The sequence below is a fragment of the Anastrepha ludens genome, chromosome 2 (assembly GCF_028408465.1).
Source record: "Anastrepha ludens isolate Willacy chromosome 2, idAnaLude1.1, whole genome shotgun sequence".
NCBI classification, from domain to species: domain Eukaryota; kingdom Metazoa; phylum Arthropoda; class Insecta; order Diptera; family Tephritidae; genus Anastrepha; species Anastrepha ludens.
The window spans coordinates 8,605,631-8,626,337 of NC_071498.1; the positions used below are offsets into that span (position 1 = coordinate 8,605,631).

Genomic DNA, 20,707 nt, shown 5'->3' on the forward strand with positions numbered 1-20,707 from the left:
ACACCGAACTTTTCTCTATTTTTCTCTCTATCTTTTCTATTTTGTTCTACGGTAGAAATTTACTGACTTGATGTTTTCGAGATGATCAGCTCAAATTTCCAGAATGTCTCTTCAATGAAATGTTCCTTGAGAAATCGTACACAATTTCGATTGGCCACATTGTTGCTCATTAATTCTGCTCTCCTCAACACAAACTTTGCGCATCAGTTGAAACGTTTTGATAAAAATTTTACTAAGCGCACAAAAAAACTAAATTTCTGTCAAAAAAAACCTGCTCCTAACAGCTAATTATCATGCAGAGCCGCTATGACTGAGGACATACGGGTGTGTCCACAAAATATCAATAATTTTGCAATTTTGCATTAACAGGCATTGGTTATACCGAATTTCCATTGCGGCGAAAATGTTAACAGTACATCAGCGATAGATTTACTTAGATACTAGGTTGTTCAGTAAGTTTTGCGGTTCCATAAGAAAAACGCAATTTTATGGATAGAAATAGAATTTATTTTTCAAAGTAGTCTCCCTGAATATCAATACGCTTGTTCCAACGAGATTCCAATTTACGAAATCCATCCCTAAAGTGGGAATCTGGAAGTGCTGCAAAATCCACAATTGTTATGACCTCATCATTTGATGAAAAATGCTTTTCAGGCATGATTTGCTTTTTCTTCTTTAGTGACAGATGGAAGTCGCTAGGGACCAAATCTGGTGAATACGAGGATGTTCCAACAAATCGAACTTTATTTCATTGATTTTAGCCATTGTCAAAATGCTCTTGTGACACGATGCATTGTGCTGGTAAAAAAGATTTACTTCAGTTGGTCTAAGGGGTTACAATAATATTCAGAGTTATTTGTTTTTCCTGGATTGCAAGAAATCTACAAACAAACAAACAAAATTTCTTTCGCATCCCAAAAAGCTGAAGCCAAACCAATTTGATTCTTTGCTGGTTTCTGTACACGAATTCGTCTCGGAGCAGAAGAGCTAGATTCACTCCACTCTTTAGCCTCTAGTTTTGATTTAGCATCATGGCGATAGATCCAAGTTTCATCCATAGTGATCAATCGACGCGCAACTTTATCCTCGGTGCACTGTTCTGATGAAAAAAAAATTTCTTTTGCAAACTGGGTATTTTTCCACGATTTTTTTCCTTCAGCTGAAGTAAAAGTTACAATAATAATCGGAATTTATTGTTTTACTAGTTTCAAAGTAAAAAAATTCCTTTCGCATTCGAAAAAGCTGATTCTAACACCTTCTCTGCCGATTTCCGGGCACGAACTTCTTTCGGAGCCGAAGAACCAGGTTCACACCACTCTTTAGCCTCTTGTTTTGATTTAGGATGAAGATGATAGACTCGAGTTTCAACCTTACTGACGAATCGACGCACAAAATCCACTTTATCCTTTCGAAAGCATTCTAAATGTGCCTGAGAAAGTTGCATTCGAAAGTGTTTTTGTTCCATTGTTAGCAACTGCGACACCTATTCTTTCAATGGTTGGTTAGTTAAAGTGGTGATTCTTCCAGAATCCAACTAGCGCTTCCGCACCATTTTGTTGCCACATCCTCGTTACCAACTTGTTTAACGGTTATTTACAGCATAACTATATCCAGTCTGTGCGGTTAAGGATCCTTATTAGGTTGTTAACGTCTAAGCCAGATAGTTGTTCGAGATTCTCGAACAGCGGTTGGCCCAGGGTTAACATTCTGTCCTTCCATAGGGCAGGGCATTCACAGAAGAAATGGAAGATTGTCTCCTTTTTCTCCGGTTGTTTGCAACTGTGACAGTATGTATTGTGAGGGATACCCATTTTGGCTGCTTGTTCTCCGATAGACCAGAAGCCAGTTAGGACTGCCGTTAGTCTCCAGGCGTCCCGTCGTTTCATTCTTATTAATGCCGACGATTGCTTGAGATTGTAGGTGGGCCTTAACGTTCTGCTAATTTTGCATTTCGTCTGGACTTTCCACCTACAGTCTGCGATTCGGAGGTATTTTAGGGAAATTGTGCTCTTGACTGCACCTAATGGTGTGAGTACCGATTCTGCAAGAGCGTTATGCATGGCAGATCCCCCTCTTGCCAGTTCATCTGCTTTTTCGTTGCCTTCAATGTTCCGATGTCCCGGGACCCAGATTAAGGTAACTTTATGGTTTTCACTCAAGATGGTGAGGCTATTCCTACTTTGTTCCACCACTTTGGAGGTTGTTGTGGCCGAACCCAGTGCCTGGATTGCAGCTTGGCTATCCGAGAGAATAGCGATATTACCCTTAAAAGAGAAATCTGCGATTAGTAACCTACAGGCTTCCCCAATTGCCAATACTTCCGCCTGGAAGACACTGCTGGTATTAGGGAGACGCACAGATTTCTCAATTTTAAGTCTGTGAGAATATATTCCAGCTCCAACACCGCAGCCCATTTTACTTCCATCCGTATAGACTGTAGTGTCGAAGTTGTTTAGAGAGAATCCCTTATTCCATTCTTCCTTAGTTGGAAAGAGAGTGGCAAAATTCCTATTGAAAGTTACCGTCGGGACGATGTAGTCAGTTCTCACCGAGATTAACTGAGTTTGTCGCAATAATAGACTGGCATGACCATAAGTTTTTTCTCTCCAGCGGCCCGCTTCGTTTAACCTAAATGCACTCATGGTTGCCGTCTTCTTAATATGTAGGTCTATTGGAATAACGTGTGTCAGTGCATTGAGAGCCTCTCTAGGACATGATCTGATTGCACCGACCGTTATTGCACATGCTGATCTTTGTATTCTGCCGAGTAGTTTGGTATTGTACTCTCTCCCTAGAGCCTTCCACCAAACTACTGAACCATACGATAGAATAGGTCGCATAACCGTCTTATACAGCCATAGTGTATGCTTAGGTTGAAGACCCTATCTTCTTCCAAGCATACGTTTACAGGCATATAAAGCAATTTCTGCCTTCCTTACCCGTTCTTCAACATTTAATTTCCAGCTTAGTTTGGAGTCCAGAATTACCCCTAAGTACTTTGCGCTGGGTCATAGTGACAGAGTTTGTCCGTTAATATTTGGTAGGGTAAAAGTTGGTACCTTATATCTGGTGGTGAAAAGCATAAGCTCTGTTTTACGTGGGCTTAAACCTAGGCCACAGCCTGTGGCCCAAGAGTTAAGCTCGCCTAATGCCCTTTGGATGATCCCACTGATCGTATTAGGACACAGTCCTGACGCCATTAGCACCACATCATCAGCGTACGCCACCGCTTTTACCCCACCTCTATTAAGTTTTGTTAAGACTTTGCTTATAACACATAACCAGAGAAGTGGAGACAATACTCCCCCCTGTGGGGTGCCTCTGTGGACCTTCTTGTTTATACTGATATTACCCATATTAGCTTTGATGATCCTGGTTTCTAGCATAGAGATGATCCAATTACTGATGCAATTGTCCACCTCTAAGTCTATCAACGCCCGTTGGATCGCATCTGTACTAACATTGTTAAAGGCGCCTTCTATATCCAAGAATGCCGCCATGGTATAATGTTTGTTCTCTAGAGAGCCCTCTATTGTTCGGATTACCTCGTGAAGCGCTGTCTCCGTAGATTTGCCTTTAAGGTACGCATGTTGTGCAGTAGATATACCAGAACTCTCCAAAGAGCTTCTAAGATATATATCCAAAAGTCTTTCAAAGGTTTTTAACAGGAAAGACGAAAGACTGATTGGCCTATAGTCCTTCGCTGATTCATGTCCCCTCCTGCCTATTTTTGGAATGAAGACGACCTTGACTAGTTTCCAACTATCTGGAATATGACCTAGGTTTAAACACACTTTAAAAATTTCCTCTAGCCATGGTAGGATACAGTCCAAGGTTTCCTGTAACATCTTCGGGATGATCCCATCTGGCCCCGGAGATTTAAAAGGTGAAAAAGATTTAATTGCCCATGCAACTTTCTCCTTTGTAATTATTTCTTTTGCGAGGTGCTGTGGATTATATTGGCTCCGCCTGATACTTCCCCTCCCACTTTCGTGGACGCTGCACCCCGGGAAATGCGTGTTTAGCAAAAGTTCTAGCGATTCCTCTGTCGTAGCTGTCCAAGTACCATCAGGCTTCTTGACTCAAGAAGCCATTGAATGATCTTTGGACAGAACACGGCTAAGCCTGGCAGAATCCCTGGTGGATTCGATTGACGAACAAAACTCGCTCCAGCTCTCTTTCTTGGCGGCCCTAATTGCCTTCTTGTACTGTCTCCGACTCTCTTTGTACAATTGCCAATTTCCTGTCGAGTAGCTGAGGTTAAACGTTGATCTAGATTTTTCCCTTAGTTTTGAGAGCTCACTGCTCCACCAAGGGGGATGGGATTTTTTGCTAAATTTTATGGGGCAGGACGTTTTGTAGGCCCTACTAAATGCCTTCTCCAGTGTTGTGACCCTACTCTCAAGGTTTTCGGTGAGAATGATTTTGTGGATGGGAATCTCTTCTATCCTTTTATTGACTATGTTTCTGAACCTTTTCCAGTTGGTTCTTAGTGGATTTCTATACGGTAAGGGCGGATCGACATTAAGATCCAGATCGTACAGGATCCAGCTGCGATCCGAAAAAGACCTTTTATCAGAATTGTCTAACCTTACTGAGCTGTTTTCAGGCATTAGGGTAACATCGATCACTTCCTCCCATCCCCTGAAGTACTCCGTAGTTGGAAAGGTGAAAGTGGGAGTGTTACCCCTGTTACATACCGACAAGTTAGTGTTAATTATGAAATCATAAAGAGACTCACCTCGGTCGTTTGTTTCGAAGCTTCCCCATAGGGCATGCCTTGCATTGGCATCGCATCCGAGAAGCAGGGTTTTGTTCGGGTTTTCCTGCACAAGTTTACGAGCCTGCTCAGGCGGTGCTGGTCTTTCGTGTGCCATGTATATAGAGGCAAGCGTTATTCTGACTCCGTCAGTGGCTTCCACCTCAACAGCCGTCACATCCTGTGAACTATATAATGGAATTAAAAATGTGTTTAAATGTTTTTTAGCTACAATACATGTTCTGGGATTACCTTCTATCCGTTTATAGTAGATATTGTAGGTTTGCCCAGTGAACCCTTTCACCTCGGTTCCTGAATTAGTGCGATGTCCACGTCCTCCTCCGCCAGGAGAACGGTTAGGTTGTCCGTTGCACACCGTGAGTGCTGCAGATTAATTTGGACAACCTTTAAACCCATGTTTATTGGTTTCCTTTTTCGGACTCGGTGTCATCTAGCCGCATGCCAGTCAGCAGTTCGTTGGCACCATCGACCTCATCCTGCTCCTCTTCCGGGTTTGCAGAACGGAATATCTTCAGCTGGGTCTTCCGAATCCCAAACTGAAGTTTGTTTCCCACTTTCTCCAGTGGTTCCAGACTCTCTTCTGTAATTAGAAGGAGGAATGACCTGCTGTGCCTTTGCGGAGCCTCCGCTTTGATGATCGACCAATCGGTCATCGGCACCGAGCGATTATGCGCCTGAAGGTAGGGGATTAGTTGATTGGCATCAAACTCCATGTTTGGTACCCAGATGCGAGCCCTCGGCCTTCGTGGAATCTCGCTAGCCGGAATTAGCTTGAGTTTCAAGCCTTCCTAGCTGTTCTGGATTTTACCAATCACGTTAGTCAAGAAATGCAATGAGAATTGGTCATCGCATTTAATGACTGGGTAACCGCGGACTACCTCCACCGAGTCGAAACCTGGTGTTTGGCCCTCCGGGTTCGCCATGACATGGTCAACGACTATGCGAGACAACCGTGCCTCAATCTCTGACCATTTGTCAAGCACTGGTTTCCCGCGGTTAGAGGTTTCGTCTACCAATGCCATTTGGAGATGGTCCCGTGCCACCTCACTAAATTGCTTGATAGGTTTGGAGGCAACTGCACCCTGATCCGATATCTTGTGCTTCTTTGTTACCTTCCCAGTTTCGTCATGCGAGCGGTTTCGTTTTTTGGTATCTGTCCTGTTGGCGGCTTGGAATGCCAAGTATTCATCAACCACCTTTTGACATCTTGCCTTGTCGGTCTCATCTTTGGGATGCACTTTACCTTCGGTCTCGTTTTTCCGAATCCTGCCAAGGATAGCGAGAGACCTCTGGTAAAGTTTATACCTCGAGGGACCTTTATTACCACGCTTTTGCCCCATGGCTTGAGCGGATGTTGTTGGTTGATTTATAGTTGTTGGCGTACTGTAGCCCACAGCTTTGCCCTCAACTGTTTCTTGGCTGGAGGCCAAGAGCTCATCCTCTGAGGGTGACCCCGTCATCCTCAGTTCGTCTTTGCTTGTACGTCTTGTCCAATTATCTGACTGTTTTTTAAGTGTGTCCGTCGCTTCCTCCTGTCTGTCTGTTTGCTTGTCCTGTAGTTCTGTCCGCGTGTTTGGTTTTTTATCAGTCCGTGCTGTCGATGCGTTGGTATGTTTTCCCGTCATTTTGTCCGTTTGTTCCGTGTTTGTTTTCCCGTCATCCGAATTTTTAAGTTTTTGCGGTTTCATTACATCTGGTTCGTACGGTCACCTGCCCCGCCAAGGGAGCTGCGCATGTCGCCATGCGCGGTGACCAAAGAGGATAAAGGGGAAATATCCGGTCGACCATGGCAGCGCCCCATACCATGGCAAGGCCACCGTTACAACCTGAGGCGGCCTGATATCAGGAGGGCTCCGTACGAAGACAGCCTTATTTAGTCCCCCGGCTGCCAAACCCACCCAATAGGCACGGGTCGCATCACACCTTGGGTTGAGGGAGTTTTTTAACGAAGTTTACGTCTTCGACCTGTGTGGTTCGCGGGAGACCTACTCTCCTACCTTCCATATCTGGGAGGCGTTCCCCTATCCACCACCTGGGGACGCACCCTATAGGGATAACAGGTTCCCCCAAGGGTTCTTTCAATACTTCAGTCAAAATATTGCTCACGCTGTTCAATGAGATGCCTAGGGCTTCTTCTAAATCTCTTTCAGTCACTCGACGATTTTCCAATACGATATTATGTATTTTTAATACGATTTTTGATGCTTGTGCGGTTTTTGGACATCCTTGACGTGGATCGTCTTCAAGGCTTGTACGACCACGTTTAAATTCAACAACACATCTTTCTACTGTACTAATTGATGGCGCAGAGTTCTTATACACCTTCAGAAATTTCCTTTGCTTTTAAACCTTCCAAAAATAAAAATTCAATCACTTCCCAATACTTGATTTTTTCCATTGTAGAAAATACTGTGACACGTCGGTCCTGAATGGCTTGTAAACAAAGAACGAATTGACAGGTTGAAATGAAACCTCACATACTTTCATAAAAAGAGTGTATCAACATAAAAAAGGCTGGTGACAACACCCTCTTTTATCGAACCGCAAAACTAATTGAACAACCTAGTAATTGCCAATAAATGAAGTCAGAAGAGCCACACATAAAAAAATCATATTTTCTTTAGAAAGCACATTGTATTTAAGTATGTAAATATCCTCTAGGCTAATGAATTCATCCTAAAAATATGTAAATTAAACATTCGGCTTACTCGCACCTAGTCTGAGTTAGTATATTCCGGCGAAGAAAAATGTTTAGCGAAATAGAAAAGCTAATTAAGTAATTCTATCATCATTAGCAGCAATAAGTTTACGTCTAGAGCTAGCTTTGAAAATTGAAAAAAAAAAATTAAACATCTCCTTAAAAAAGCACTAAAAGATTTACTATAAAATTTGACAATTTAAAAATTTAAAAACCTAGGGACGCCCTATTGTTTGGCCCGGTGAATCGGTCATACTAGAAGAGGAAGGCGAAGAGATGCAGGTGAACTGAGTGAGTGGCTACCACAAAGCCCATATAAGCACACAGACATCTTGGCGAACACTTAGTAAGTGCGGAGGATTAAAAAAACAATGCAGCGCTTTTAGACAGTTTATAAGCTGAGCTAGTTAACGCCATTTTGCTTTGAAAAGCAATTCTGCTGATACTTTACTGGTATTGGGTATAACACAAACAAACTTTTTTTTTTCATTTAAAAACACACATTTTTACAAATCTTTTTAAGTTTTTACATATAACTAAAAAAAAAACAAAAATTGATAGCCATTTGACCTGCAAGTTTTCGTATCCCCCCCTCAAGAATTTTACAATCACACCAAAACAAAAAATATATCCTCGAATGTACATATTCTCTTCACGTTTGCCACTAATTTTTGCTCATTATCCGTCTCATAAGCATTCAGATTTACTTTACTATCGTGCAGGTAAACTGATTACCTTTATATGCTTACAGTAACCTCTGCATAGAGCTGCTTCCACTGCAGCGCCGCGATGTTAAGTCGCTTGCATAGCTGAGCATGGAAAAAACATACGAGAGAGAGAGCAGAGAAAGGAGAAAAAATAAACAAAAAGAGTCGCATGCCGCACGAACGATGACGCAGAGCGCTTAGCCGAATTATCGGGCGGCTCAAGTTATAAAAAGTGGGCGTGTGCGTGGGCGCAGAGTGGGCGCACGAAAGTGCCGATGGCTTTGGCGTCGATCGAGAGCAGCTCAACGGAAACTTTTTGAATTTAAACGAAGTAGAAAGCACACAAACAAGACAAAACAAAAACAAAAAAATGCATATAAATATATTTAGAATATTTTTAAATTATGTTTTTTTTAGCTAAATATGAGATAATGATTATGACTATGTAGATGAAGATGAAGTTGAAGATGAAGAGAACGAAAAAGAGAAAGATGATAGCTACGATTTTGGTGATTGATAGATATGTATCATAGTGATCGAGGTGTAATGCCGACAATGACGATTTGGATGTTGATGATGATTCAGATGATGACAGATAAAAGATGCATTTAATACTACAAAATTGTAAAATAATACATACACACATACATATATAGAGCAAAGGAGATGCGTAAAAAGGATTTATTATGAAAAAAATATTAAAACAAAAAAACGAAAGGACGTGAGGTTTTGACGGCATTATTTATTACGTAATATTCTTGTAATCATAAGTGAATGAATATGTAAAACTATCGTTAGAAAATATGCAAATGAAAAAATATATAATATATAAAAAAAGCAAATTAAAAACAAAAAGCAAGAAGAAACAACCTTAACTTGATTGAGTTTAAGTAAAAACAAAAAGATAAACGAATGTGAATTTTATGATAAATAATTATCAAAAACTCGATCGACACATATTTCTATCAAAAAACCAAAGAAAAAACAACAAAAAATTGTGCTGAATAATATATTGATATGAAAAAACGAGAAAGCAGAAAATAAATATTTGTAAATATTATTCAAGCGATTATGTTTATGAACTAACACATAATCACACACACACTGACAGAGACAAACATAAGAAAGTAAATCAAATTTTCCAATATATTATTATTATTATGCTTATTATTACTAAAAGCTGATAATGGATTGTAAAACCGCAAAGCTAAAATTGCAGCACAGTTTCTTGCACTGGAGAACCCAGTTTACTTTCAGTTCCAGTTCTTTTTTTTTTATTCTAATTCAAATTCTAATTTAAATTAAAAAAAAAGAAAAAAAAACAACTCTTTGGAAAAGTGGCATCGAACAGCGTTGAATTGCATTTCGTATTCATGAAAACACCCGCAGCAAATCAGTTAATAGTAGACCCACTTGATTGCAAAGAAGCCGCATGAGTCATTATCAGGTCTCTTCAAATCGAGTTAGCATTATTAAAAAAATGATGTTGAAGCAACTGACATAAATAAACAACACTGGAAAAGAGCTACTAAAATTTACATTTATTTGGAAGCAATTTATGAGTATTAGTTAGCTCGCATTCAAACAGAGAAACGTTAACTCGTTACTTGTACTGCTCGCGCTCCATAAACACCGTTTGTATTCTCGCTCTTCTCTATATTGTTCTTGACTTTCGACTAAAAACTAACAAATGCAAGGCATGTGAACACGACGGGTAACGCTAAAAGAGATTTCTCAATTCGCGTAAAGCAACAAAACTCTTCCAGCATGATGCGGTCTTATGAAACTCTCTTAAAATGGCGTTGGCCGGCTGCCAATGGCAGCAATGAAAATAGTAGAATCTTGCTCTTTGTTGCTGTTTTCACATGCAAATGTTTCGTCAAGTGAGCAGAGCCCAGAGATAGCGAACAGAGAAGTGGCGAATTGAAGACGCCTAAGGTTCATCTTAAGTTCTACTTCTTTTTTTTGTTATGAATTTTGAATTATAACAAAGAAACAAAACATTTTGTAAAAGTGACAACGAACAGCGCTATATTGTAGATCAGTTAATAGTAGACCCACTTTTTTGAAAAGAAATCTCATGGGTTAATATAATACGCATAAGACATACACACATTTGCATGCGTGAAATAGTCTAGGCGTGGAAAAGAAGCGCGCAGTAGGGACTTCTAACTTCAAAGTCGGCTTTCAGGCCTTTGCGACTTACTGTCGATTAATAGTTTATCAACAAATACCTAAAGATTATATGCCGCCAAGAACAGTCTCCAATGCTGACCAACTTTCGATTGCTAATAGCAGCCTAATCAATCTTGAAATCAAAAGACGAAAGTGGAACTGGATTGCCGGCGCAGAGGATGCCCACCTCAAACTTGGATATGCACAATCCTTCGATGAGAGCTCTTCCCCCATCACCTGGAACAAAATTAGACTCATAGCCTTTTTTCGTCAATGCTCCGTCTAGGAGTGCAGCGAGATGTTTTTAGTATGGTTAGGTTAGGTTAGCCACGTTGCTTGTCTAGGGCAAGACACTCGGTGACACTAAGGTTCATTTTGATTTCCATCCCCTAACTAAGTTACTTAAACCACTTAGATCTTTTCAAGAAGGTAACCCCTTTTTCTCACGAATGATAGATTACTAGGTTTGCCATCCCAAGCAAAATTAGGAGAGTAACTTCGGTTACCTCGTCATCGGGGATTCAGCAGCAGAAATCCGACCGCGTATTTCACTCCTATTCGAACACTCGCCCAATTTAGACTTCATTTTATTTTTATTTTTTCATTTTTTATTCACGATTCTTCGACATTGTGTAGAAGTGCGCTTACTATATACAAGAGGATACTAATAAGTAATTTTCATTTGATAATTTAACTTGTTTTAAGAAGCATTTAAACAACATAGCATGGCGCTTCGCCTGTAAGGTCCAAGTGAGCTGGTTATACGGACCGACTACCACCATAACCTAACAATATTTGTTAGCAACTTCCAACTTGCATTTTATTATACTAAAATTACTTTAGCTATAAAACTGCATACCAAATATTTTCCTATAAATTCTAATTAAAAATTAAAATGCTTGAAATTTAGCTGAAACTTTGTTGGATTTTTATTTTTTCTATAATTTGGACGTGAAAGAGCTGAAAGTGGGAGGTCTCATAACGCCATCCAAACGTCGCTTTATCGCTACTTGAGGAGTGCCAAAGAGGTACTTCAACCATTTCCCCTACCTATCTAACAAATGAAAAATAGTCAAAACTGGTCACTATGTTGAGGCGCTATAACTTTTTCACGCACTGTACTTATGTGTATGTATATAACCCGTTAATATTTAAGAAAATATTTATTAGCATCTGTGTCACACTTTTCCAAAAACTTAAAAGAACAACTATAAGCCTCGAATAAATTGGAACAAATTCTTTGTTCTTCTTTTACTGAAAGAAAATGCTTGTGAGAATCTTTTAACTTTGCGGTAACTGTCATTAATGATTAGTGAGTTACATTTTGTTATATTTATTTTGTCAGTTTTTATATACTTTACTTTATATTTCCCCGATAATATTAGTTTTAAATTAGAATTTTTAAGTTTCTTCAAATAATAAATCAGTGTACATACAATAGACATGTAAAAAAAACCAAAAAAAAAAAACATAAAAACATATACACACACAATTACACAAAAGCTACATAATAGTTTCTTTATTTGTGTTTTGTAAAATAAAATTTATAATACAGATTCATTAATAAAAACAAAAACAATAAAAAATAATTATTAAAAAATTCAAAGTACCTTATAATAGAATGAGCTGTAAAAACGATACCTGCTTGAAACTATAAAACGAAGTGAAAACAAAAAATAAATAAATATTGCATCATAAACCAAATCAAATTGCAAAATCAACACTTTTCGTTATGCAGAAAAAGTTATTTTACTTCGATAGAAAGAGAGAAAACAACTTCTAACCTTAGCTGATTAAATTCTTTCGCAAGTTACGTAAAATGTGCACACTCATACATTTACAAATGTACATATATCAACACATATCGTCCCCTTAGTATAACAATAGCCTATGTGCTCATAGGCTATTATTTTTTTTATTGAATTTTTGGATTCTCCATCGTCGATTTTATATGTGGTCAAAATTTGGTCAAATTCTAGTTCCACAAAGTGGGTCAAAACGTCAGTCAAAAAATAATAAATACTTACAGACATAACGAGATTTGAGTGAGAGCTACTTTCGACAAAAAGTTTGAAATTCATTTTCTCAAAACATCAAAAAATGTATAGGCTATTTTAATACTAAGGGGACGATATAAACATACATGATTTTTATAGCCTTCGCAAAAAACCTTTATATTTGACATAGCAAATTGAGAAGCCCAAAACCATTTATTTCCATACATATAATATTTACACATGTAAGTATGTGCACACAACAGATAAAATTCATGGAATGCTTGCAACACTTAAAAGTTGCACAGTAAATAATTTTGAAAACATTTTCGGCTTCACTTGAGATTTATTCTGCTATACGAAATATTCTTTCATTATTTTTACATAATAAATATTTTTAGTATTAACAATTCTGGCGCAAAATTAATCACTCTATAGGAAGATTTATAATATCTGCAAATAGTGTCGTACGTTTTTTTTTAATTTTAACAATTAGTCTTTATCTCATTTACTTCTAATACAAGGTGGCGCAAAATTAATCACGCTATTGGAAAATGTATAGTTTTTTTGCAAATATCCTGGTACGTTTTTCAGTTTTGATAATTTTTTATAATACAAGGTGGCGCAAAATTAATCACTATGTAGGAATATTTATAATTTTTGCAAATTGTGTCGGACATTTGTAAGTTTTAACATAATTTTTTTTGTATTCCCTTATAATACAAGGTGGCGCAAAACTAATCACTCTATGGGATAATTTATAAATTTTGCAAATTGCGTCGCACGTTTTTAAGTAGCAACATAATTTTTTTCTCATTTAAGGTGGCGCAAAATTAATCACCCTATCGAAAGATGTATAATTTTTGTAAATATCCTCGGACGTTTTCAAGTTTTTACAATTTTTTTTCTTATTTACTTGCAATACAAGATGGCGTAAAATTAATCCACCCAACCGAATAATTTATAATTTTTGCAAAAGCCCTCATACGCCAATCATATTTGATATTTGTGAAGTAAACAGCTGCAGTATACAAGCAAACAAGCAATGGGACGCGCAAAGATCTAAATAAAGGTCACTCAAAATATTTTTTTTGATTTAGTAAAAATTGTTCATCGAAAAATATTAATTATCAAGGAATAAACTAAAAACCAATAACAAAACAAAGTTATTCAAAACCAAAATTGGGATAATTGATTTCACGCCACCTTGTATATACATAAACGAAAAATATGCAAAGACTTTTTTGTTGAATTTCCGTCGATATTAAAATGCACCTCAGTCAAATGCGCCTCTTCACTGTTAGGATAACACAGCGCTTACTTCAAAAATAAGTTTCGTAAATTTCTCAACTTTGTTCAATAGGCAGGCTTGCCTACAATTTTCTTAATCACTTAGCAGTCAGACTGCTCTCACTACTCTCATGCAGTAAAAGCTTTTTTTATATACTATTGAATGAATTAATTAATGATTAAAGGCCGTTTTCAATCACCAATGTTAATTTTTCTATTGTTAGGTCAGACATATAAATAGCTTCCCTCGTATGATCATCATCATTGTTGGCTGGACTACCCAATTGCCTCGATTTCTTACCTGCGTCCTCCATGACTGAAATCCCAAAAAACCTGCGACTTCATCTACACCGTCAATCCATCTGCGCGACAGGCGGCCTCTTCTTCTATGTCTGTGGCGCTTTCCAAAGAGAGCGTGGGTAATCGGTATTAGCCTGTAATATGTGACCTGCCCACCTCAGTCTAATGATCATTAATGTGGTTATTACACGTAGGTATAGCCAACCAATTTCGCTTCAGATAGATATTTAACTCGAAGGTAGAGCCAAAAGCAAGGTTTCAAGACTTCCACATCATCATCGATTCGGTTTGTTCGCAGAGAATAGCTAACCAACTAAGGAACAGCTGAGTACTCAATTAAGATCTTCCTCTTTAAGAAAGCCTTTCTGTGGAGAGTTCAAACGAAAGTACGGCAGGGCGCTAATGCACCTGCGCAAAATGAACTATCAGCGCTACAGATAGCTGAGAGATAAGGACGAAGTAGTTAGTGCTAAGTGCTATAAATTGGTTGATGCAGTGAAAAGGTAGTTGTATGCTCAATATGGGCCGAGTTGAAGGTCAGGGAGCATCTGTGCTTGTGTAGCTGCTATGCAATCAAATGAGGTGAAGCTACAGGTATCAAAATGAACTTATTTGTTATTTGCGCTGCATAAATTAAATTTTGCCTACTTTTTCTTGAGTGACCGAAATGAAGAGAATACATGCAAGGAGTTCAACAGGCAGTATCAGAGTTTAGATTTGTAAATGTGCGCATGTATGCCCTTTGGGTTAAGCTGGAGGCCGAAAATTTCGTTTAATTGTCGCTTCATGATTCGCAGCTTTGAAAGAGTACCCTTTGCTTTATTTTTTCCTGTTGCAGGTATTAGCCAGCAAATGCAATTTGGGTGGAGTTTGACTTTTCTTATTCTGATTTCGTTAATTTAATAAGCAGATACTTGAAATTGAAATTCGAAAAAGGCGAGCCAAGAAGCACCGAGAGAATGGTCATTCGAAGCGGTGGAAAGTAAAAGGAATAATAGTCAAGGAAGAAAGGAGAGAAGTGGCAGAGAGATGGGACAGAATAGGGACAGAGATAGCTAGTCTCGTGATAATTTTGCAGATTATTTGGCAAGTCTAAAAATATCCTCCAGTTTGACAGAACGAAACTGGAACGAAACCCACTATTAGTAGCCTTGCTCTAGCAAAGGCAGGAGAGAGAAGCTCTTTGCTATCTGCTATCTGCCTCCTCTAAGCAGGCAAATCGGGTACTCAGTGACTCCAATGCTGGTCACATGCTCCGTGTTGTGGACTGTGTCTTGTAATAATACCGACCATCAACCGAACGTCTTTTATGCCAAGTTTTAAAGGAAAGTTGAACAGTTTTCTCTTCGGGCTTGAAACACAAAACTCATTGCAGTTCTGCAGCGTTCTAGACTGGACCATCGCCCTTTATGTAAATTGCATACATAATCGCTGATCCAATTGATGATTCCTGTGTTAATGATTCCGATTATTGCCGGTGGCAGATACTTACTTTGTATTTAGTTTGACACTTGAAAATGGGTTTTATTTAAAATAAATAGCCACTAATTCTTAACACGTACACTCATCACTTTCATCAAAGAGGTTTTCTACAAAAAACGAACGCACAAATGAGCAGTGAAATGACTTTTGAAAATTTTGCAAATCAACCAGTTAAACGGCTAGTGTAGTGAACTTACGTAGATGCGGATTCACCTAGAGCGAAAAACAAAAAAAAGACTATAAAAAACCAAAGTGCATGCATTCTTACATACATACATTTGTTCATACAATATTTTCAGAATTTCTCCGTCCATTCGTTGCATACTCGAAGGAGAAATTGTAAACTTAACAGAATTTTTCGTGAGCACAAAACATAAGCCATCCATTGAGAGCATCCTACTTACCACAAAAACAAAAGCAAGAGAAAATATAAGAAGCACCTACATACTGAGTGATTCAGTTAGATAAACATACATACATACGTACATACATACATGCATGCATAGAAACTTAGCTTCACACATCTATATTCTTATACGTAGTTAAAGTCATACAAAACACATACACACACATACATACATGCATTCAAAGTATTTAAAGTGCATACAGAGTTGCATACGCCATCACAAACATCACAGCATATATTCATATATGTATATGCATGTCTCTGTATATATTTTAACGAAATCAGTGGAAATGTATTAAAACTGGTGGCACACATCCAAAAAAGAATCAATATTTATCACTTATGAACGGAAAAAGTTAAAATCTAGGCACAGCTCGCTTTAATTTACATGCATACTTACATACGTACGTAAATTCTACATACATACTTATACAGCATTGAGAAGTTTTCACACAAATGTTACAAATTTATAAAAGCTTCTAATGAAATGTGACAAAAAAACTGACGAAGAGATTTTAACAGCAGACTTTATTTTATATTATAATATGTCATGACGTATGGAACCATTTACGTACCTACCTACACACACTTGCTGTATGTATGCAGTTGGTCAAGTTTCATGTAGAATTTTCACGTCAAAACGAAATCAACTACAGTTAAGAAAATTAACTCATTGAAACTTGCGAAGAACTAAAAAGTCTTATACAAAATATTAAATAAAAGTAGAAAATTTCAATTAAGTAATAAAATACATTTTTCCTATCCCATATTTGCTTACAATTACATATGCACACATACATACTCACCCATATGCAGGCATAAGTATTTTATAGAAGCAGTACTTTGAACATGACATCGAGCCCCGTTAATTTTGTTGTTGTTGTAAAATGATATGTGCGTTTATTCCAAAATTTATACTCGCACGCCGACACAAGCAAATCCACTGTAGTCCAGAGAGCATTGATGTTAAATGTCAAATGCTAACAAAACGCGGCTAAGAAATTTTTGTAATACCAACACGAGTGGGAGAAATTTAACATACGAGAGTTAACATAACTGAGCAAAGTCAAAAGAATTAAATATGGCGTTTGCATTGTAAATGTAGAATGCATGTGTGGCAAAATAAAATAACAGCAGAACTTGTACATTTCTCCTGCCTGCTTTTTGTCGTCGGCATCAATGTTCTCTGCTATTACTGTAATACATATTGTTGGTGTAAAACTTAATTTATATTCAAAACTCTTCTCTCCTCCACAACAAACTTTAGCAGCTAAATAAATGCAGAATTTCAATTAGCAATTCGATAAATACATGCACAGATACACTCATACACACATACACACACATGCATCCATATGTAAATGTTAAATATTTTCTTTTCGATGAAGTTAAGTTTCTAAATTCACACAATCAGTAATCAGCAACAACAAAAAAATAACATGCTTACATATTTACTTATACATACAAACCAGACGGTGAGGTATTTTTGAAAACAACACAATATTTAATTATTAAAGAATGTTTGAAACCAACAAACCAAAATACACACATACCAAGAGAATGATAGTAAAAACAAAAACAAATATTAAATTGCATAATATTAATTATAATTACACTATATTAACTATATCTATCCTTTTCTCTCTCGACGCTAGATTGAATGTCGAGAAACGACAATAAACTGTGAAAATGTATTAAGAAACCAAAAGAAAAAAACCCGAAAAAACCAACAAAAAAACTCAAAACTTATAAAAATTATGATACAAACCAGAACTTTAATGGCAAACAAATGAAAAAAAAAAACAAGAAACAAATATATATACATACATATATTTAACTTTAAATCAACTGATAAAGATGAATGATTATTATAATGAATTTGATTATGATTATGATGACGATGAAATTTTCTTGCAACCAATGCGAAAATGTAAACAAAATTATTATTAAATATAAAAGTGCATAAAAAATTTAACAATGAAAAAGAAATGATTATTACATATTAAATAAATAAAAAACCAAATTGTTTTCTAATAAAGAAAAAAATAAATAAAATTTCCATACGGTTATTTTGTTTTTTATTTCAAGAAATTCAATACAATAACACTTCGTACTTCGGTTTTTAAGCCCGAGTTCTTTTTTTAAAGAGTTAGTTTCCCGGATCAGCGATAGTACTATATCATCATCATCTTCAGCATTACAGTCTTGTGCAGACCATTTGCTCGACCCCTTGGTCGATCCTCCACTACGTCTTTCCAGTTCCTGATTCGCAATTTGTGCAGGTCAGCAGCGACCACATCAATTCAGCGTTTGGAATTCTATACTGGCAGCTCTGCTTCTTCGCGTTCTGTACATATGCCGTAACCATCTCATTCTTTGTCTTCTAATGAAACTTATCTAATTTGCATGATGTATCAATCGAGCATCGAGCTCGTCATTATATCTGATTCGCCATCCAGTCGCAAGGGGCCGGCCGTATTTGGACGGTGTTTGCTGCTTTAAGTATCTGTATCCTGCTTTATATATTTTTATCTTTTGCGCGCTTGATAATAATCGAGATTTGCATAGTGCGAAGCGAATGAGCGAAGAAAGCTTTAAGTGCCGCGTTTACTCTCGCGTTTATTGCTACAGAGATGCCAGCATTACTAGCACAGCAGCAGTACTAAACTGCGTTAAATAACTATAGCACTAGAACTTATTGGCAAGTTTTGACCACTTATTTGGTTCTTATTCAGTTTAAATATTTTTTTATGAAAATATAGTTAATTCTTTTACAAAAAACGTTTGCAACTTTGTGCAAATTTAAAAAAATTCGAAAAAATTTCAAAGTCTTCAGTCAGAATTTTGAGAAAAATTTCGTAGGTATATGCAGTTTTATAGCCCATTGAAATTTGGTGGAGTAAATTGTATGATTTTGTTTTTATGCGGGGGTGTGATGTATTTTCTCCATAATAACGATCGAAATTTTTTTAAAAAGTGTAAAAAATCAATGGTATTTTGTAGGCTCTGAAAACTTTATTGAATTAAAATTTTTAAGACTACAAAATTGTATAGGTAGGTGAAATGGTGCAAGTGCCGGGCTGGAACTCCTCAAGTTGCACTGAAGCGCCGTTTTGATACCATTATGAGACCTCCAACAGGCAGATATCTACGGCGCGCAGAGCTGTTGATATAATGGAGGAGATTGATTGGATTGCGCCAGGCCGGTAGGAGGTCTCTGCGGCCAATTCAGTCCCCTTCCTGGCAAGCTCATCAACAATTTCATTTCCCTCTATGTTCCTATGTCTTGGAACGAAGATCAGAGAAATGTTACCTGCACACCCAAGAGATTTGATATCCTCCTTACAGGAGTTTACTTATTTCGTTGTGCACCATGGCGTCGTTAGAGCCTTAATCGCGGCTTAACTACCGGAGAAAATGTTAATATCTACCTCGCTCCCGCTTTCCCCTGCTTGAAGAACACTAGCAGTGTTCGGCAGCTTAAAGGAGATAGATAAATTGGATGATTTAGAGAAAACCCCTGCTCCGACTCCCGATTCCCTCTTGGAACCGTAGGTGAAGCCAGAGGTGCAAACTTTGGTGAAGATTTTCCCCTCGATCCAATCCTGCCTAATTTTTATTTATTCTCCTACATTGGATATTTTATTCCATATATATAGAGCAATATGGGGAAAATGCAAAACGCTGCTCCAAAAAAAAATCTCAAAAGTCAATGCAAAAAAAAATGTCTGTGCCCACTGTAGTTGGAGTAGAAGCAAAGAACATGGAATCAGCCAAGGCGCAATTTGTAAAATTATTCATGTGTGCTCCACCTAGCGCTACTATTGTCGCTGCTGCTGCTCTGCTACTACTCCCATAGCTGCTACTACTCCCATAGCTGCTACTACTCCCATAGCTGCTACTACTCCCATAGCTGCTACTACTCCCATAGCTGCTACTACTCCCATAGCTGCTACGCCTGCTTAGGCCTTTCGTTTTTTGTTACCTTGAATGCATTTTTCGTTCGCTTTTGCGGTGGTACATTTGAAATAAAATAAATATTTTAAATATTTTTAGAATGTGGACTATGAGGTAGTGTAAAATGAAGGAAATTACTGATACAAATATTTTGTAAAATACTTGTCTTCTATTTTCCGTATTCTATCTGCAAAATTTAGCGGGTCCCAAACCCAGCGCACAACCAGATTTCCTGAGTTGATTCACCTTATCACATTAGCTCGCTCTCAAACGGATGTTTGGAAGCTATACAGACGATACTTAGGCGAAGCCCTTAAATTGTGAGCTGCTTGGAGCGTGTGCAGAAGAGTCGTCCTGGCAATGGCAATCTTGTACTTTCCCCACTGGCGTGGACTTCTATACACGAGTATCGCATGCGATGAGCTTTACGACAGATATAGCGCAGCGAATAGAGATCCAGCGGCTTCGTTGGCTGGGTCATGTAAGTTATGTATAAACCTCTGCTAATAACAGAGCTAATGTTATTAACATGACAAAACACAATAGTGATGTTAAAAAATGTTAAACAATACAATCGATGTTAAATGTTAAAAACCGTTAATGGAAAATCAATGGTGGGGAATCTAAATTGAACAGTTCTAGTAACAACAAATAAACAAATCGTAAAAAGGAATGTTGGATGGAAAAATACCATTGCAAATGAGCTTTTAGATGGCGTGATGCTTTTTGTTTAACTGTTCATAAAATTCTGCTTTGTTTTAGGTAATAAGCAATTTATTTTAGAATGTACAGTTTAGTCTTAAGTTGACGTTTAAGATTAAATTCATATTTTCTGCAAACTACTCACTGCTTCATTTTTAAATATATAATTTGTCCTCCGAATGGAAACAAACGCTCCGGTTCTGAAACTACTCAATG

General features: G+C 37.6%; 1 protein-coding gene across 11 annotated transcripts in view; it reads left to right on the plus strand.

The window, feature by feature from the left end:
• Positions 1 to 17,892, plus strand: part of LOC128862721 (uncharacterized) — a 219,712-nt gene extending 201,820 nt beyond the window's left edge. For 9 of the 11 annotated variants that reach the window (XR_008454536.1, XR_008454543.1, XR_008454544.1 and 6 more), the window contains 2 exons: positions 7,698 to 7,824; positions 8,230 to 17,892. Coding sequence is in view for 1 of the 11 variants with exons in the window: in XM_054101437.1 (XP_053957412.1) it covers positions 8,230 to 8,232 (3 nt within the window). In the remaining 10 variants the exon portion in view is untranslated. The remainder of the gene's footprint in view (positions 1 to 7,697; positions 7,825 to 8,229) is intronic. The other 2 variants (XR_008454542.1, XM_054101437.1) reach the window with 1 other exon arrangement.
• The last annotated feature ends 2,815 nt before the right edge of the window (positions 17,893 to 20,707 follow it).